This window comes from Dryobates pubescens, chromosome 21 (assembly GCF_014839835.1).
Source record: "Dryobates pubescens isolate bDryPub1 chromosome 21, bDryPub1.pri, whole genome shotgun sequence".
NCBI lineage: Eukaryota > Metazoa > Chordata > Aves > Piciformes > Picidae > Dryobates > Dryobates pubescens.
The window spans coordinates 16,988,510-17,002,770 of record NC_071632.1 but is presented as its reverse complement, the minus strand read 5'-3'; the positions used below and the strand labels follow the sequence as shown (position 1 = coordinate 17,002,770).

The 14,261-nt window shown below is 50.3% G+C and overlaps 1 protein-coding gene across 1 annotated transcript; it reads left to right on the top strand.

Annotated features, from left to right (window-relative positions):
* Nucleotides 1-195: 195 nt before the first annotated feature.
* Nucleotides 196-9,778, top strand: MYD88 (MYD88 innate immune signal transduction adaptor). The gene is made up of 5 exons (XM_054171353.1): nucleotides 196-600; nucleotides 4,475-4,606; nucleotides 6,968-7,148; nucleotides 8,330-8,421; nucleotides 9,615-9,778. The coding sequence occupies exons 1-5, from the start codon at nucleotides 237-239 to the stop codon at nucleotides 9,767-9,769; spliced, it is 924 nt and encodes a 307-aa protein (XP_054027328.1). The 5' UTR covers nucleotides 196-236; the 3' UTR covers nucleotides 9,770-9,778.
* The last annotated feature ends 4,483 nt before the right edge of the window (nucleotides 9,779-14,261 follow it).

Below are 14,261 nucleotides of genomic sequence, written 5' to 3'. Positions count from 1 at the left end.
GTGATTGTGAAAACACCTTCAGGGCCAGCCCTGTCCGCTCTGTGGCAGCCACACCACGGCTTCCCTAAGGGGAGCGCGCTGTCCGCCCGCACCGGAGACCTGCCGGCCACAGGTCGGCAGCCGGGGAAGCGCTGAGCCCCGGCGGGCGGGCGGGCAGAGCCGGGCGGCGGCGGCGAGGCGGGGCGAGGGGGGAAGCGAACGGGCGGCGGGACGGAAGTTGCGAGAGCGGCGCGGCCATGGCCACGGTGCCGGCGGGCCCCGATCCCGGCCCCAGGTCCGGTCCCGGCTCTGTCGCCGACTCGTCGCCTCTTGACCTCCACGCCGTGCCCATGGTAGCGCTGAACTACGGCGTGCGGCGCCGGCTCGGCCTCTATCTCAACCCGCGGGCGGCGGCGGCCGCCGACTGGACGGCGCTGGCGGAGGAGATGGGCTGCGATTACCTGGAGATCCGGCGGCTGGAGGCGCAGCCCGACCCTACCGCCGCCCTTCTGGAGGACTGGCAGTGCCGCTGCCCCGGCGGAGCCACCGTCGGCCACCTCCTCGACCTCCTTCGCCGCCTGGGCCGCCACGACGTCCTTCTGGACCTGGCCGACAGCGTGGGTGAGGCAGGGCGGCCGCCGTGCGCCCCTTCCTGGCTGGCCCCTGCCCTCGGAGCGGCCCCGGCACGGCGAGGGCTGGGCTCGGTGTCCCTCGGGCAACGAGGGTCCGCGACAGCGCCGGGCCGGGGCCGAGCCTGTCCTTCCACTATGGGGCTGCTGTGGTGCGGGCGGGAGGGGCCATGGCTTTGCCAGGGCTCGGGGTTCCCCTGGGCACGCAGCGGGCGGCTCTTGTCACCCTCTGCGACAGCAGGGCCCAGCTAAGCTCAGTGCTTCCTCGAAGCCTGGGAGGGCCAGTCTACTGGTTGTGTGGACTTGCGTTCTGCCCGGGAGGGTGATGCTACGGAAAGAAATCCCACACGAGCAGGAAAGCCCATGCCCGGCTGTGGCATGCCCTCCTCGGTGGTTTCAGAGGAGTCTTACCTAGGTTCTAGGAGAGAAGGGAGAAGCACGCTGTAATCCCTGCTAACCATAACCCCTGCAGAGTAACCAGGAACCCTGGCTTAACCTCAACCTCCAATAGCAACGTTTCTGCCTGTCAAAGGATGCTTTGGCCCAGATCAGCCAGGAGACAGCTTGCACCTACAGGGACAGTGTGAGTGGTGTGATAGGAGGATAATTACAGGGAGAGATGAAGTATGTGTGGAGCTGGATAGTGGAAGGGAAAACATTTCCTTGCAAACTGGATAAAAACTGAAGTAGGTTAGGGAGAGGTATGAAGATCCTAGTGCTGCCTTGATGCTTCGTATTCTGAATTACCAGAAATTCAGAGGGCAGCCAGCTGCCAGCAGAAGGGGAAATTCAGTGCTGAAGGATTTCCAGAGTCAGAGACTGCTGAAGACCTGTGTTGTATAATACAGGTTACTGGTGAAGAAATAATAGATCTCGTTTCCTGTTACTGAAGATAACAGCAATCCATCCGTGCAGAGAACCTGGCCAACGAGCAGGGGAGGACTTCCTCATGCTCCTGCAGTTCTTCCTGTTTCAGAACACATTCTCAAGAGTCGATTTTGGAAGAGACAGCAAAAATCAGCGTGTCATAACAGATAGCAGGAGCTTCCAGCTGCATGAGGTAGCTGCAGCTTCACAAGAATGTTGGGCAGCACCTAGGCTTCTTGCCCTGAATTCAGTAGCTGGCCCACTGGAGTGTGGTGGACAGTCTGTCAGAGCTTGAACAGACAACAGCAGAGTGAGTGGGAGGAACCTGAGCATCAGGAAGGTCACAGATTTAGCTCAGTGGTAGGTCATGCTGATAAGAGGAGATGGATAAATTCTTGGAAGAAAGATCTACTGAGGGCTATTCAACACAAAAGTACTGCCTCTGGCTCAGGAAATTCCTTAACTGCAAGTTGTCCAAAAGATAGATTATAAAAACAGGCTGTAGATTACACCTAAAAGATGGATTCTTTTAGGACAGTGTCACTATACACTTATTTTATTCTTGCATTCTCCCCTAGGCATCTGGTTGTGACCACTACTGAAGACAGGATGCCAGGGCAGATGGACCCTCAGCCAGCCCCAGCATTTCCATTCTTCTCTTTTGTTGCTTTTGGCTGAGGATTTCAGCTGGGTCCTGTGACTCTGTTGCTGGCACTGTGAGCTCTTGCAGGAGTTAGAGATATTTACACTTGCAAGAGGAAAGGAATGGTTGTGTGCATGGCACTTCCTGATGCCATGGGCATCTTTGTGTACCCTGTTAGGACTCCTGCAGTGGGCTTCAGCTCAGAAAACATCAGTCCTGAGGTTTTTTTTTAGCCTGTGCTTTCATCATAGGAACTGGGGGCATGATTTGACTGCCCACACACAGGCCTGTGTCTCACAGGTCGTTTGTAGGTCCATTATCATACCTGCTAGGCTGTAACAGATTTCTCAGACTCTCAGGCCTGCCAAATGGCACCTGAGGCCTTTGTGTGGGCATCCCAAGCCCCTTTGGGACACAGCATCCCAGTTAAACATGACTTACTGGTGTGCACAGCTCCAGAGGATGTTTGGTTTGTTGTTTGTGCTGCAGAAGCAATTTCTTGTCTTGCTGCATGCTCCATTCTTGGCCATGCTTAGGATGCTAAAACCTGGTGTCTCTTGTGGCCTTGAATAGTTCACCTTTGGCTGCTCTGTGGAGTGGGGCTGTATTCAGGAGCTCCCCATTACACAGCTGCAGTCCAGGCACCTGCAAGATGCTGCTTGTCCATTCCAGCTATGTGTGATCTTCCTCAGCAGCTTACTTTGTGGCACAAGCATCTTTAGGGGTGTGAAGCTGTTTGTCTTGGTACATGTGTGCTGTTTCCTGCTGAACACATTGGCCATTTTAAAGTGTCTTTAACCATGATTTTAGAGACACTGACTTACCTGGCACTCCCTCTGGCACTCCTCATGGGAACAGGTAGCTGGCAGAGAGGTGTGACCCAAGTTTGTGCTTTGGTTAGGAAAGACCTGAAATCTGAACCTTCTGGCAGGTAAAAGTGTGGCTGATTCCTCTCTCCATTGCAGGACTGGAGGAAGAGGGAGGAGAGAGGCAGATTGGGAGTGCCTCAGCCTCAGGAAAAGCTTTGATCTACTCTGCTGATTTATTTGAGGATAATTCAGTCATGAGATGCAGAGCTCTGAAGGTGGAAGCAGAGGATGGGGCTCCAGGAGCTGGGTCTGCTTGTTTCTCACTAGGGCTAGGTTACAGCAGGACTCACCTGTCTCCCACCCACATCCTGCATCTCCTGAGATCCTTTCCACTGCTGCTGCTGTGGTACCAGCTATCTTTAGCTGTGCCAGCCTAACCCTCTGGGTGATCAGTACTTTTCTGCTTAATACTTGTTGGGGATATTTTAAATCTTAAGGCTCTAGAGGGTTTCACTTTAATTCTGGGTTTCAAATCTCCTTTTGCTTTCAAGTTCTTCTGCAACTGCACACTGCAGGGTGGCAGAGGCTGCAGGGTTTCTTGTCACTTCTCCAAAGACTTAACATTTAGATTTATCATTCATTTTTTTAACCAAAATCTGTTTCTAATAGATCTGTGACCATTACTGTCTGGTTTGGCAAGTTCACAGCAGCAAATGTTCACAGTTACCCCAGAGGAGAAGTGCACACCCCCTGTGCCTGAGGCCTAGAGGTTCTCCACTCACTGTTGTACAATAGAAGTAGAATCCAGTAGAATTTTACATGGGTTTCCTGCACATGGTGGGTGTCTGTCCTCATCACCTGCAGCTCTGGCTGCTGAAGGCTGGTGGTGGAAATCAGCTAGTGTGTGTCTACATTTGTTAGTAAAAGATGATATGAAGAATTCTAGTTGGCAATTTGCCTCCAGTTTGTGATTCTGAATACTCCAAATTGCATAACACAAGAGTTAAGCAAGAGCTGTTATACACACTGGTGCATGCTGTTAAAGGTGTGCTGGGAGAGACTAGAACTAAGGATAACAGAAGCAGTAGACACAAGAGTTAAGCAGGAGCTATCATACACACTGGTGCATGCTGTTAAAGGTGTGCTGGGAGAGACTAGAACTAAGGATAACAGAAGCAGTAGACACAAGAGTTAAGCAAGAGCTATCATACACACTGGTGCATGCTGTTAAAAGTGTGCTGGGAGAGACTGGAGCTAAGGATAACAGAAGCAGTTTGGTTTAGAACAAGTAAAAGTACTTCCTTGCACAGCAAGAGTGAGCTTCAGGAATTAATTGCTAGAGGAGGTGGTGGAGGCAGCATCAAGAGGTTCAAAAAGGGGTGAGAGAAATTCCAGGTACCACAAAATCCAGGCAGATAGACCCGATCCGTGAAATTGTGCTGCAGTTTGGGTCTCTAACCCTTGACAAACAGCTGTTCTGTTGTAAGGAACTCCCAACAGTGCAAAACTGCTGTCACCAGAGCCTCTTGCCTTGGTTATTTTTGCAGAGGAGGACTGCAGGAAGTACTTGCAGAGGAAGCAGGAGCGGGCTGATCAGCCGCTCCAAGTGCCTGCGGTGGACAGCAGCGTGCCGAAGACGTTGGAACTGAGGGGCATCACTACCAGGGATGATCCCTATGGTAAGTGCCCAGGATTGCATTGCCTTATTGGAATTGCCTTCAGCTCTAGCAGAGCCCCATGGGGAGTGCAGATAACCTGTTTGTGACTTTTCATAGCCTAGGCCAGAGCGCTGTAGCTGGTGGTCATCAGGCATTTTCGTTTCACTGTTTCCTCGAGCAGAGAGGAAGAATAACTCTGGGGAAGGCTGTGCCCAGAAGAGGCTGGCACAGAGCCCACTGGATGTGTGTGGGAGGAGACTTCCCAGAAATGTGTCCCTTAACACAGCCTGGCACAGAGCACAGGGGATTGGAATCAAGGGGGAAGGATGTCAGAGCTGAGCGCCTTGGCTACACTGCCTTGTTCTCAGTAGATTTAACCACCCTGACTAAAAAGGAAGCAGGGTTGAAGTATGGCTGGGTGTGAAGTTGGGGGAGAGAGGAAACAGTTCTGTGCCTGTGTTCCATTCTGGGCTGTTTGTGCAGCTCAGCTCTATGTGTATGCAGCTGGGGAAGTGGGCATCCTGTAATGTCCTAGGACATTGAGCAGCAGCTGAGGCTGAACAAGATGAGTCAGCTCACCTCTTCAGATTCTCTCCTGCTTGGTCTGACTACAACAGCCTCCTGCAGTGCTCCAGGCTTGAGGCAGTGTGACTGAAAAGCTGCCTGGTGGATAAGAATCTGGGGTGCTGGTTGACAGTGGCTGAAGATGCAGTAGAAATGTGTTCATGTGGCCAAGAAGGAGAACTTCATCCTGGTTCAGGTCAGAAGCAGAGTGGCCAGCAGGAGTAAGGAAGTACTAGGGCTCTGTACTCAGCACTTGAGAGGCTGGACTTGGAGCACTGTCAGTTTTGGGCCCCTCACTGCAAGAAAGATGTTGAATTGCTGGAGGACATCAAAGGGAAGTGAAGCTGGTGAGGGGTCTAGGACACAGGTCTTCTGAGGAGCAGCTGAGGGAACTGGGGTTGTTTAGTCTGAAAAAAGAGGCTCAAGGGAGGCCTCATTGCTCTGTACAACTACCTGAAAGGAGACTGTAGCAAGGTGGGTGTCAGTTTGTTCTCCTAAGTAACAAGCAATAGGACAAGAGCAAAGAGCCTCAAGTCCCACCTTCTCCCTGAAAGGGTTGTCAAGCCCTGGAACAGGCTGCCCAGGGAAATGATGGAGTCACTGGCCCTGGAGGTATTTAAAAGCTGTGTAGATCTGGTGCTGAGGGACATGGTTTAGTGGTGGAGTTGGCAGTGCTGGGTTAATAGTTGGACTTGATGATCTTAAAGGTCTCTTCCAACCTAAAACAATTCTATGAGTCTATGACTTTGGCTGTCCACGTTTGCTGTATGTGAGGACATCACTGACCCTCCTCAAAAGTCCACAGACCAATATGCTCATGTTGGTACATGGCAGCTTTGCCTGGTGTGACCCCCAGGTTAGCTCTGTGCCCCTGAGGCAGCACCCTCAGTTTGATTGACCTGGCAGTTACCCTTCTGCTTGACTGGATACTTCCTAGACTGGATCTGCCTGCTGGGTTCCTACTTTCCCAGCAGCTTTTAGAGCCTGACCTATTTTCTCACTGTGGAAGGCTTTAACTGGCATCAAACCTTGAATATATATGTAGTGACATTGAGAGAGGGAAAACAAACAACAACAGAGTGGGAAAATATCCTGCATTATTAAGGCACTTAGTTACAAGAGACATTGCCCTTAAAATAGAGCACATTCATATTTGGTAAATAAACAGGAGCTGCCAGCCATTAGCATCTTGGGAAGCAGGGCCACTTACTCAGGGCATGATTTCAGGTTGGAACTTCTTAGCCATGAAAATGGCAGGCTCTGATTTCATGGCCTTCCTCATAGCCCAGTAGGTGTTGCTCAGTGAAGGGCCTGTAGGAAGGTTTTAATTCGCTGTGACCTGAACTAGAGAAGGAGTTCCCAGAGCCACAAGGGTGTTTTAGGTCCATAACTAACTCCAGTCAAGTCCTGGAGCATCAGGACTCTTGTTGCATCCTCTGGGGTTACTCTGCTCCCTCCAGCTCTTCCCAGGCTCTGTCTCCCTGTGCCTGGATGTTCTTGCCTCTACAGATTTTGTGTGTCTGTGTCTCAGCCACCATTGCCTAGCCACTGCCAGGAAGTGAGGTTATGTGAATAGCCAGGACTGTGAACCAAAGCTGTCATGCCCAGACCTCTTACCTTCTGCCAGCCCTGTTGTGGCAGGAGTCTGGGCTGAGGGTTGCTTGGCTGCTGAAATGTTGCATTTACCTTCAGGAGTTTGGCCAGAGCTTGTCTGGGAGCTCCTGATTCTGAATCAAAGTCTGGGAGCTACTGAAAGTTAACTACAGGATTTACTTCATCTATGGTAGAAGATGACAGCTAATTTGTTAATGGTTTCAGGGAATGGAACGGAGATGTTTGATGCCTTCATCTGCTACTGTCAGAAAGACCTCCAGTTTGTCCAGGAGATGATCAGGGAGCTGGAACAAACAGAGTTCAAACTGAAGCTCTGCGTGTTTGATCGGGATGTCCTGCCAGGGACGTGCGTGTGGTCCATCAGCGGAGAACTTATAGAAAGGAGGTAAGTGACCCCTGGCTGCTTGGCACAGCTGAGTGTGATGGAACATTTCATCCATTTTACCATCATTTCTGCAGGAGGGTGCCAGCCAAGCAGTAAAAATCCACGAGGATGTCTTTATGGGGGTTTGTTTCATGCTCCAGACAGAAAACGCGAGCGTTCCCAAGTGTCACATCAGTGTGTTCACAAGGAAGGTGGCACTGCACTGATGCTGTCTATAGCTGATCCCTTTGCTTTGGCTGGAATGTCTTAGAAAAGCAGCTATTCAATATAGAATGGAATGGAATGGAATGGAATAGAATAGAATAGAATAGAATTAGAATAGAACAGAACAGGTTGGAAGAGACCTTCAAGATCATCGTGTCCAACCTATCATCCAACACCACCTAATCAACTAAACCATGCAACCAAGCACCCTATCAAGCACCCTATGTCTTCCAGTCTCATCTTTGGAGGTGATCTGGAAATGAATACAGACCCAGGTTAAGTTAGCTCTACTCCACAGCCTGGAGTTGGGACAGCACTGGTGCCAGCTCTGGCACTGCCTTCGGGGATCCTTCAGACCTGTATGGGGCTCAGGCATGATGGGACCTGTAGGACATAAAAGCAGCTCTCTCCATAGGGAGTGGAAAGTGCCAGGGCAGGTATTTGGGTTTTAAACATCGGCCTTTCAGAGGGAGGTAGCCTGGTGTTAACAGACAGCCCTGGCTGTTGTACAGCCTGAAGAGCCCAGTATGTAGTTTACAACAACAAATTGCGGAGTAAAGCTCAAATTAGTGAAACCAGGTGATCTCACAGCACAGTAAAGCTCTGCCCACTTCATCCTAACTCTTAACATTGTGCTCAGTCACTACAGCAGCTAAGGTGCATGTAAGCAGCTAATTAAGAGGTCATTGTTTGTGCTATCTAGGCAGAGGATCAGATAAAGATTGCAGAGGTGATGTGGGCCATTTCCTCAGGTTTTGGTACGGGGGTGTGTCTGCAATCAGGTTTCTTTGTGTACCGTAGCTGTCTGTCTGCCAGCAGTGCTTGGCTCTGTAGGTGATTGCTGCTGGCACGTGGCTGGCAGGTTCATTTGCCCTCTGGAGCAGTTCAGAGGCACACACACTTCTACCAGGGAGGACAAGAAGCACCTCTGCTGACATTTGATTTTTTCTTCTTCTCCCTGACTGCTTCTCCTTCAGGTGCCGGAGGATGGTGGTTGTCATTTCAGATGACTACCTGGAAAGTGATGAATGTGATTTTCAGACCAAATTTGCTCTTAGTCTTTCCCCAGGTAAGATCACAGATAGCCCATCTAAAATTCTGTATCAGCATTATCATTTTTGTCACTAACATCTCCCACTGAGGTCAATGCTGTCCTAGTGGGCACTGCACAAGGGCAGTATGAGGGGTAGGCTCAGTTCTGTTTAAACTGATAAATACAGGTGAGAGAGGAGAAAGGAAATGATAGTTACAGGACAGGGAGCTTGGTCTCAGACCTGGCTTGTCACCCCTGACCAGCATTTCACATGTGTGAAAGTCCACCCCGGTACAGGCTTGCCCTGAGTGTAATGCCCTTCACTGAGCAGAGATTAGTGCTCCTAACAGCAGCCATTGAAGCTAACGGTGGCTTTGTAATTTCATGGTGCTGGCAGGGACCTGGGGGTGGATCCTTGCCCTGCTGCTGACCTTCTGCATGACGATGAGCAAGAAGCTGAGCTGTCTGTGCTGTAGGGTTCCAGCTGTCAGGAGGGGCTAACGCTGCCTGCTGCAGAGAAAAGGTGGCTGCACAGAAGGGTCTGGTGGCAAGCTCTGGGAGCTCCACAGATAACTTCAGAATCTGCTGCAGTTATGAAGTCTTTGTTATTTGCCTCATCCAGGTCTCAGTGTCATCATTTTAGCTTGTAGCAGGTGTCCTTATGGAGAATTATAAGGGTAGAGGCTCCCCTTTAGCAGGGCTGCTCCTTTGAGCAGTAGCAGTCACAGAGAGAGTTGTCACCTTGTGCATGCCTCAGAAAAGCAGCCCATGGTAGTGGAGTGATCCCTTGCAGCCCCACCTTGGGTAACATCTGCAGCCTAACTGAGTAAATCAGGGTAGGAGGAAAAAGAATTGGGGCTAACCCAGCAAAGCTAACCATCCAGAAGCAGTTTACCCTCTGAATTTCCTCCTCTTACACACCTCTGTATGTTGAGTTGTGTTCCACAAGAAACCCTGCTCTCTTCTTTCACACCTGCAGTTCTTTACCTCTAGCACTCCCCGCTAGGGTCAGCACAAGCTGCCCTGTGTGTGCAGGATGGATCCTGCTCTGGATCTGAGCGAAGTGTTCTCAGCAGAAGGCTTGGGCTTCAGAAGCTTGCTCTCTAGGGTAGGAGCTAGTTGCACTTTAAGGTGAAGACACAAAGTCAGGAGCAAACCCAGATGCTGTGTGTGCTGCTGTGGGGAGGATGTGCCTGTGGCTCTGTGCAATCCTCTGCCTCGTCTTGCAGGTGCTCGTCTCAAGCGGCTGATTCCAGTCAAGTGCAAAACCATGAAGAACGAGTTTCCAAGTATCCTGAGGTTCATCACCATCTGTGACTACACCAACCCTTGCACCAAAAAGTGGTTCTGGACCAGACTGGCCAAATCCCTCCTGCTGCCGTGATGCAGTCACCAGAGCTGGTTACTCTTACGTCATCTGTCCTCAATGTGCCTTCACACCACGGTGTCCTTCACACAGGGTCTTCACCACTTCACAACCTGCATCCTTGCAAGCAGTGTTTGGAACCTGTGACCAGGAGCAAAGAATTTCTGTAGCACTTCCTCAGAAGGGGAAATAAAATGACTGTGTGGGAGTTCCTGTTCAAGTCCTGAGCAGCAGCATCCAGCGTTTTGTGTAGTAAACACTTGCACTGGAAAGAGGGAAACCACACATTTCAAGACAGGGTTCAATACAGGAAGGCTCAACTGTGAGCATGGAGTAAGACCTCTGAGCCTCACACTGCAGCCTTTCTGAAACATTTCCTATTCTTTTAAAAGCTGTTTCATGGCTGTGGTAACATCTAGGGTTGATTGGGGTTTTAAGAATCCAGTGAAATCCCATGGCTGCCTGGGGTCTGCAGGAGCAGAGGTTTCAGACTTGAATTTCCTGCTTTGCTCATGTCCAGTGCCATGAGAATGACTGACTTTGGCAGCCCTGTGAGAAGGCACAGCTGTCCTGCCAGGGACCATGTCCCTTGCTCTGTGCTGCAGCACCAGGGAGTGGCTGTGAGCTCTCCCTGGCCCATGCTTGTTCTGAGGATAGACAGTTGCCTTTGGTCTTTGTTTGGAGGAAAGCAGAAGCATGTTTTAATTGTTAAAGCACTGCAAAGAATTGAGTGTTTGTGCTGTTATTCCTAGCAGTATCTGCTAAATTAGAGCAGTTACCCATGTGATATAACTACTGCAGTATTCATGAGCTTGGTTCATTTTGGGGGGAGGTTTTCCTCCTCAGGTTACAGCACAGGGGAAATCCCTTGTCACTGCTATTTTTTGTGAGGCAGTTCCCTACATTTGCTGTAAGTGGTTATTTTTTGCTTGTTGAAAGCAAGAAGTGTAAGGAAAAAGACATCATTGTACCATCTTGGCCCTGTCTGTTCTCTGTTCAGGCCACGCTTGAGTGAAATGTTATACTGAAATTTTATATTCCCAGCTCTTATGGAATGTTTACACCAGAGCCTTCCTTTAGTGGAAATTCAGTCTTCAAATGTGTTATTTTCAGTGAAAGTCCTTCCCACACAAAGAGCAGGCTGCTGTTGCTCATTGACTTGACCAGGAGCAGAGCTCTGCTCCTAGATGGGTCCAGATCTTAAACTGCTTCACCTTTCAAAGCCTTTGGCATTGGGATGCCTCAAAGGTACAGGGATAAATATAGAATAAAGAGTGTATTAAATTGTCAGTTGGGCCATTTAGGATGTCAAGGCTCATGTTACATTGATAGACAGAGCACAGTTTAATTACCCACTGTGGTCATTACTGTGTTTCTGTGACTAAGGCCAGGAGCAGCACTGATGTGCTCTGCTTGTTAGCCTGGAATCCTGCAGAGCAGCGGTGGATCTCAGCAGTTCCCAGTGCTCAGGGGTGGGGTCTTCTGCCCAAAGTAGCCTTCTAAAGCCACCTGAGGCTACATTAAACAGATTTATAGTGAATATTTTCTAAATTGGGAGGAGAGGGACCTTGCTTTTGTATCAGCAGTTGCTTCCTCTCTGCCACTTTGTTCTTTACTCCAGCCACCGACTCCTGTTGATTTTACAGCTGCATGTTTTACTAGTTTACATTTCTAAGGCTGCATCTGGATCTGATTTCATTTCTGGGGGGAGAGAGGTGTTCTAAAGCATTCCCAGAGCTGAGGTGCAATGAGAAATGTGTGCTCCTGCCGTTACCTCACTCTGTGAGTGAGCAGTCCCTTTCCACGGGGAGCTTCAAAGTCCTGTCCACATGCTGCTGGTTTCTCCTGGCTGACAACAGCCAGCCCTGGACCTGAGCATGGTGCAGCTCCTTCATAGACAGAGTAGCAGTGTCAAGGCTGGGTTTGGACAGGCCCATGGGCTGGGTGGTTTGCAGTCCCTCCTTCAAACATAACTGCTGCCCTCATGCCCAGGTGGTGTTTGCACCTCTCTCTTCCTAGAACAAGAAGTCCTTTGGCATGGGAGGAGAAAAGGGGCTGATGAAGGGTTGCTGAATAGTTTGTCTTCGTGTCCTGTGGCCCTCGGGCCTCCCCTGCAGGAGCAGAGGCAGCTGCTTGCCTCAGGGTTCTGCATAATCTGTAGATGTTAATTAGAGAAGAGTTTCCGGAGGCTGCTGGGTCCCCGGGCGCTCCCGGGGCTTGGTGAATTCTCATACTCGGGAGCGTCTCTAAACGTTAATTACGGGTCATTGCTCACGGGACCACACCAGATTCCTCTCCTTTAGCGAGCTGAAAGGACTCTGGTCACTAATTAGGGGGAGAAGAGACGCTGCCGGCTGTGCTGCAGACACTAGAGGGAGGCAGTGGCCCACGCTGGCACCCCGCGAGGGCTCCTGCCTGCTGCCTGGGATGGAGCAGACCACAGGGATGGGCCAGCTGTGGGATGACCCCCCTGCCATGCCTGGGGTCTGGGATGGAGGGGCTTCTTGCATCGTCTCCTGAAGGCTATACCAAAACCTCTGAGAATTTTGGCAGATTGGACTTTGTGCAATGTCTTCTGCCTGAGTCCTGACAGGTGCTTTGGGACTCAGGTTGCAGCAGAAATGTTTGTAGTAGATAGTCAGGTGATTGCCCACCAAGGAAGTGCTGCTTCTGAAAGGGAAAGCAAAAATGAGCTGAATTTCTAAACCTCCTGGCTTCCAGTGGATAAATGCAATATTAATTGTGAATTAATTGTGAGAGATGTTGGTACTATGGAGGAATCTCATCCTCACCCCACTCCCTATGCCCCAGCCCTGCTCTCTGGGTGGCTCCAGTGCCAGGCTCTGTGTTGCTCTAGTGCAGGCCAAAATAAGTGTTGGGGGTAAAGTGAGGTAACAGCCTTCAAATGCAAAATGCTTGGCCTTACATATGTATCCTCTGAAATGTCAAAAGAACCAGTTGCTGCACTTCAGACATTTCCATATCTCTCTTGTCACAGTAAGCAGATGAAGTGTGACATCTGTGAGTGACATAAAACCTAATGACTGCAGCGTGGCTCGGTGGCAGTCATGGTTCCCCTCCTCTCTTTCACGCTCCGTGGAAGGTCAACATTCTGAACACCTTTAAAAAAGGGATTTACACAATTGGTGATGTTGCTTTCCTCCCCCCCTCATATCCTTTCTTTCCCTCACTGAAGTTGTCCTAGTTAGCTTTCTTACCAAATCATTTATTTTTTTACATATATACTGAGATATTTATGGGAGTTTCTGTCCTGCTAGGAGTCTGGAGAAGCAGGGGTGTTGGATGGCTGCGCTGAAAGCAGGCAGCCATTCCGTGGGGTTTCATCCTCAAACCCCAAACTGTTGCCACTTGTCAAGATGTTTTAAAATAAAGAATCAAACCCCAGCAGGCTCAATCTCCTTCTTGGGCATCAGGAGAAATACTAGGTCTCAGCATGAAATGTTAGTGAGATATAAGACAGCTCAGTCTCCTCCTTGGGCATCAGGAGAAATACTAGGTCTCAGCATGAAATGTTAGTGAGATATAAGACAGCTCAGTCTCCTCCTTGGGCATCAGGAGAAATACTAGGTCTCAGCATGAAATGTTAGTGAGATATAGTACAGGCTGCTGCTTCTTTTTTCTTTCATGTTTTGCCTCAGCAGCTTCCTCAGAGGAGGTTGTTGGGTGTGCCTGAAGGAGGGAGAGGTAGAGTTGTGTCACACCAGCAGGAAAATCATCAAGGACTTGTATTTCAGGAATGTGTGATTCTTCTCCAGGTCTCATTTTTGGCTTTGTGGTCTCTGTCTGTTACTGTCCTGGACCTTCTGCTGCCCTGGTACCTAGCAGGCTGGGGGTGCCAGAGCCAGGGCTTCTGCTACCTGCCCCCAGCAAGCAGGGATGCTGGGCACTGAGCTCCTGCTCTGCATCCTTTCCAGAGGCCTGGCAAGAGATACATCATGGTGCCGTGAGCTGGAGGATTTTGCCAGCTCAGTTTCCTTTGGCTCAGAGTCAGCCCAAGCCAGGGAAATAATTTACAAGCCTAGCAGCTGTTAAGGCCAAGGACCTGCCACAGGAAAAGACAAAGGATCACTGAATCACAGAAGTGTTGGCTGGAAGGAATCTGGAGGCCAAGGATGAGCTGCACCCCACAACAGGAGGAGCTGTACACTAAGCTGCTTGCAGGATGATGTTCCCTGTCAAAGAGATGAAGGAATGGCTCAGCTATGGCTACTACGAGTGAACATATGGGCAGTGGTACGAAAACCATCCCTGCATATATTATTGTAGATGGAAGTGGCTGGCAAGAGCAGCCTGGCAGGAGAGTCCCACTCCCAGAAGCGCTGGCATCCTGTCACCTTCAGTGCAGCTTTACAGCACTTGCCTGCCCTTGTGGTTTGGAGCAGTTCATGAGGTTTTGCCTGCATTTGGCTGCATCTCAGCCTCTGGAGGGGTCAGGGGGTCCGGCTGCGGTTGCTCTTTTCAATCTGTTACTCTTCCTGTGCCAGAAGAA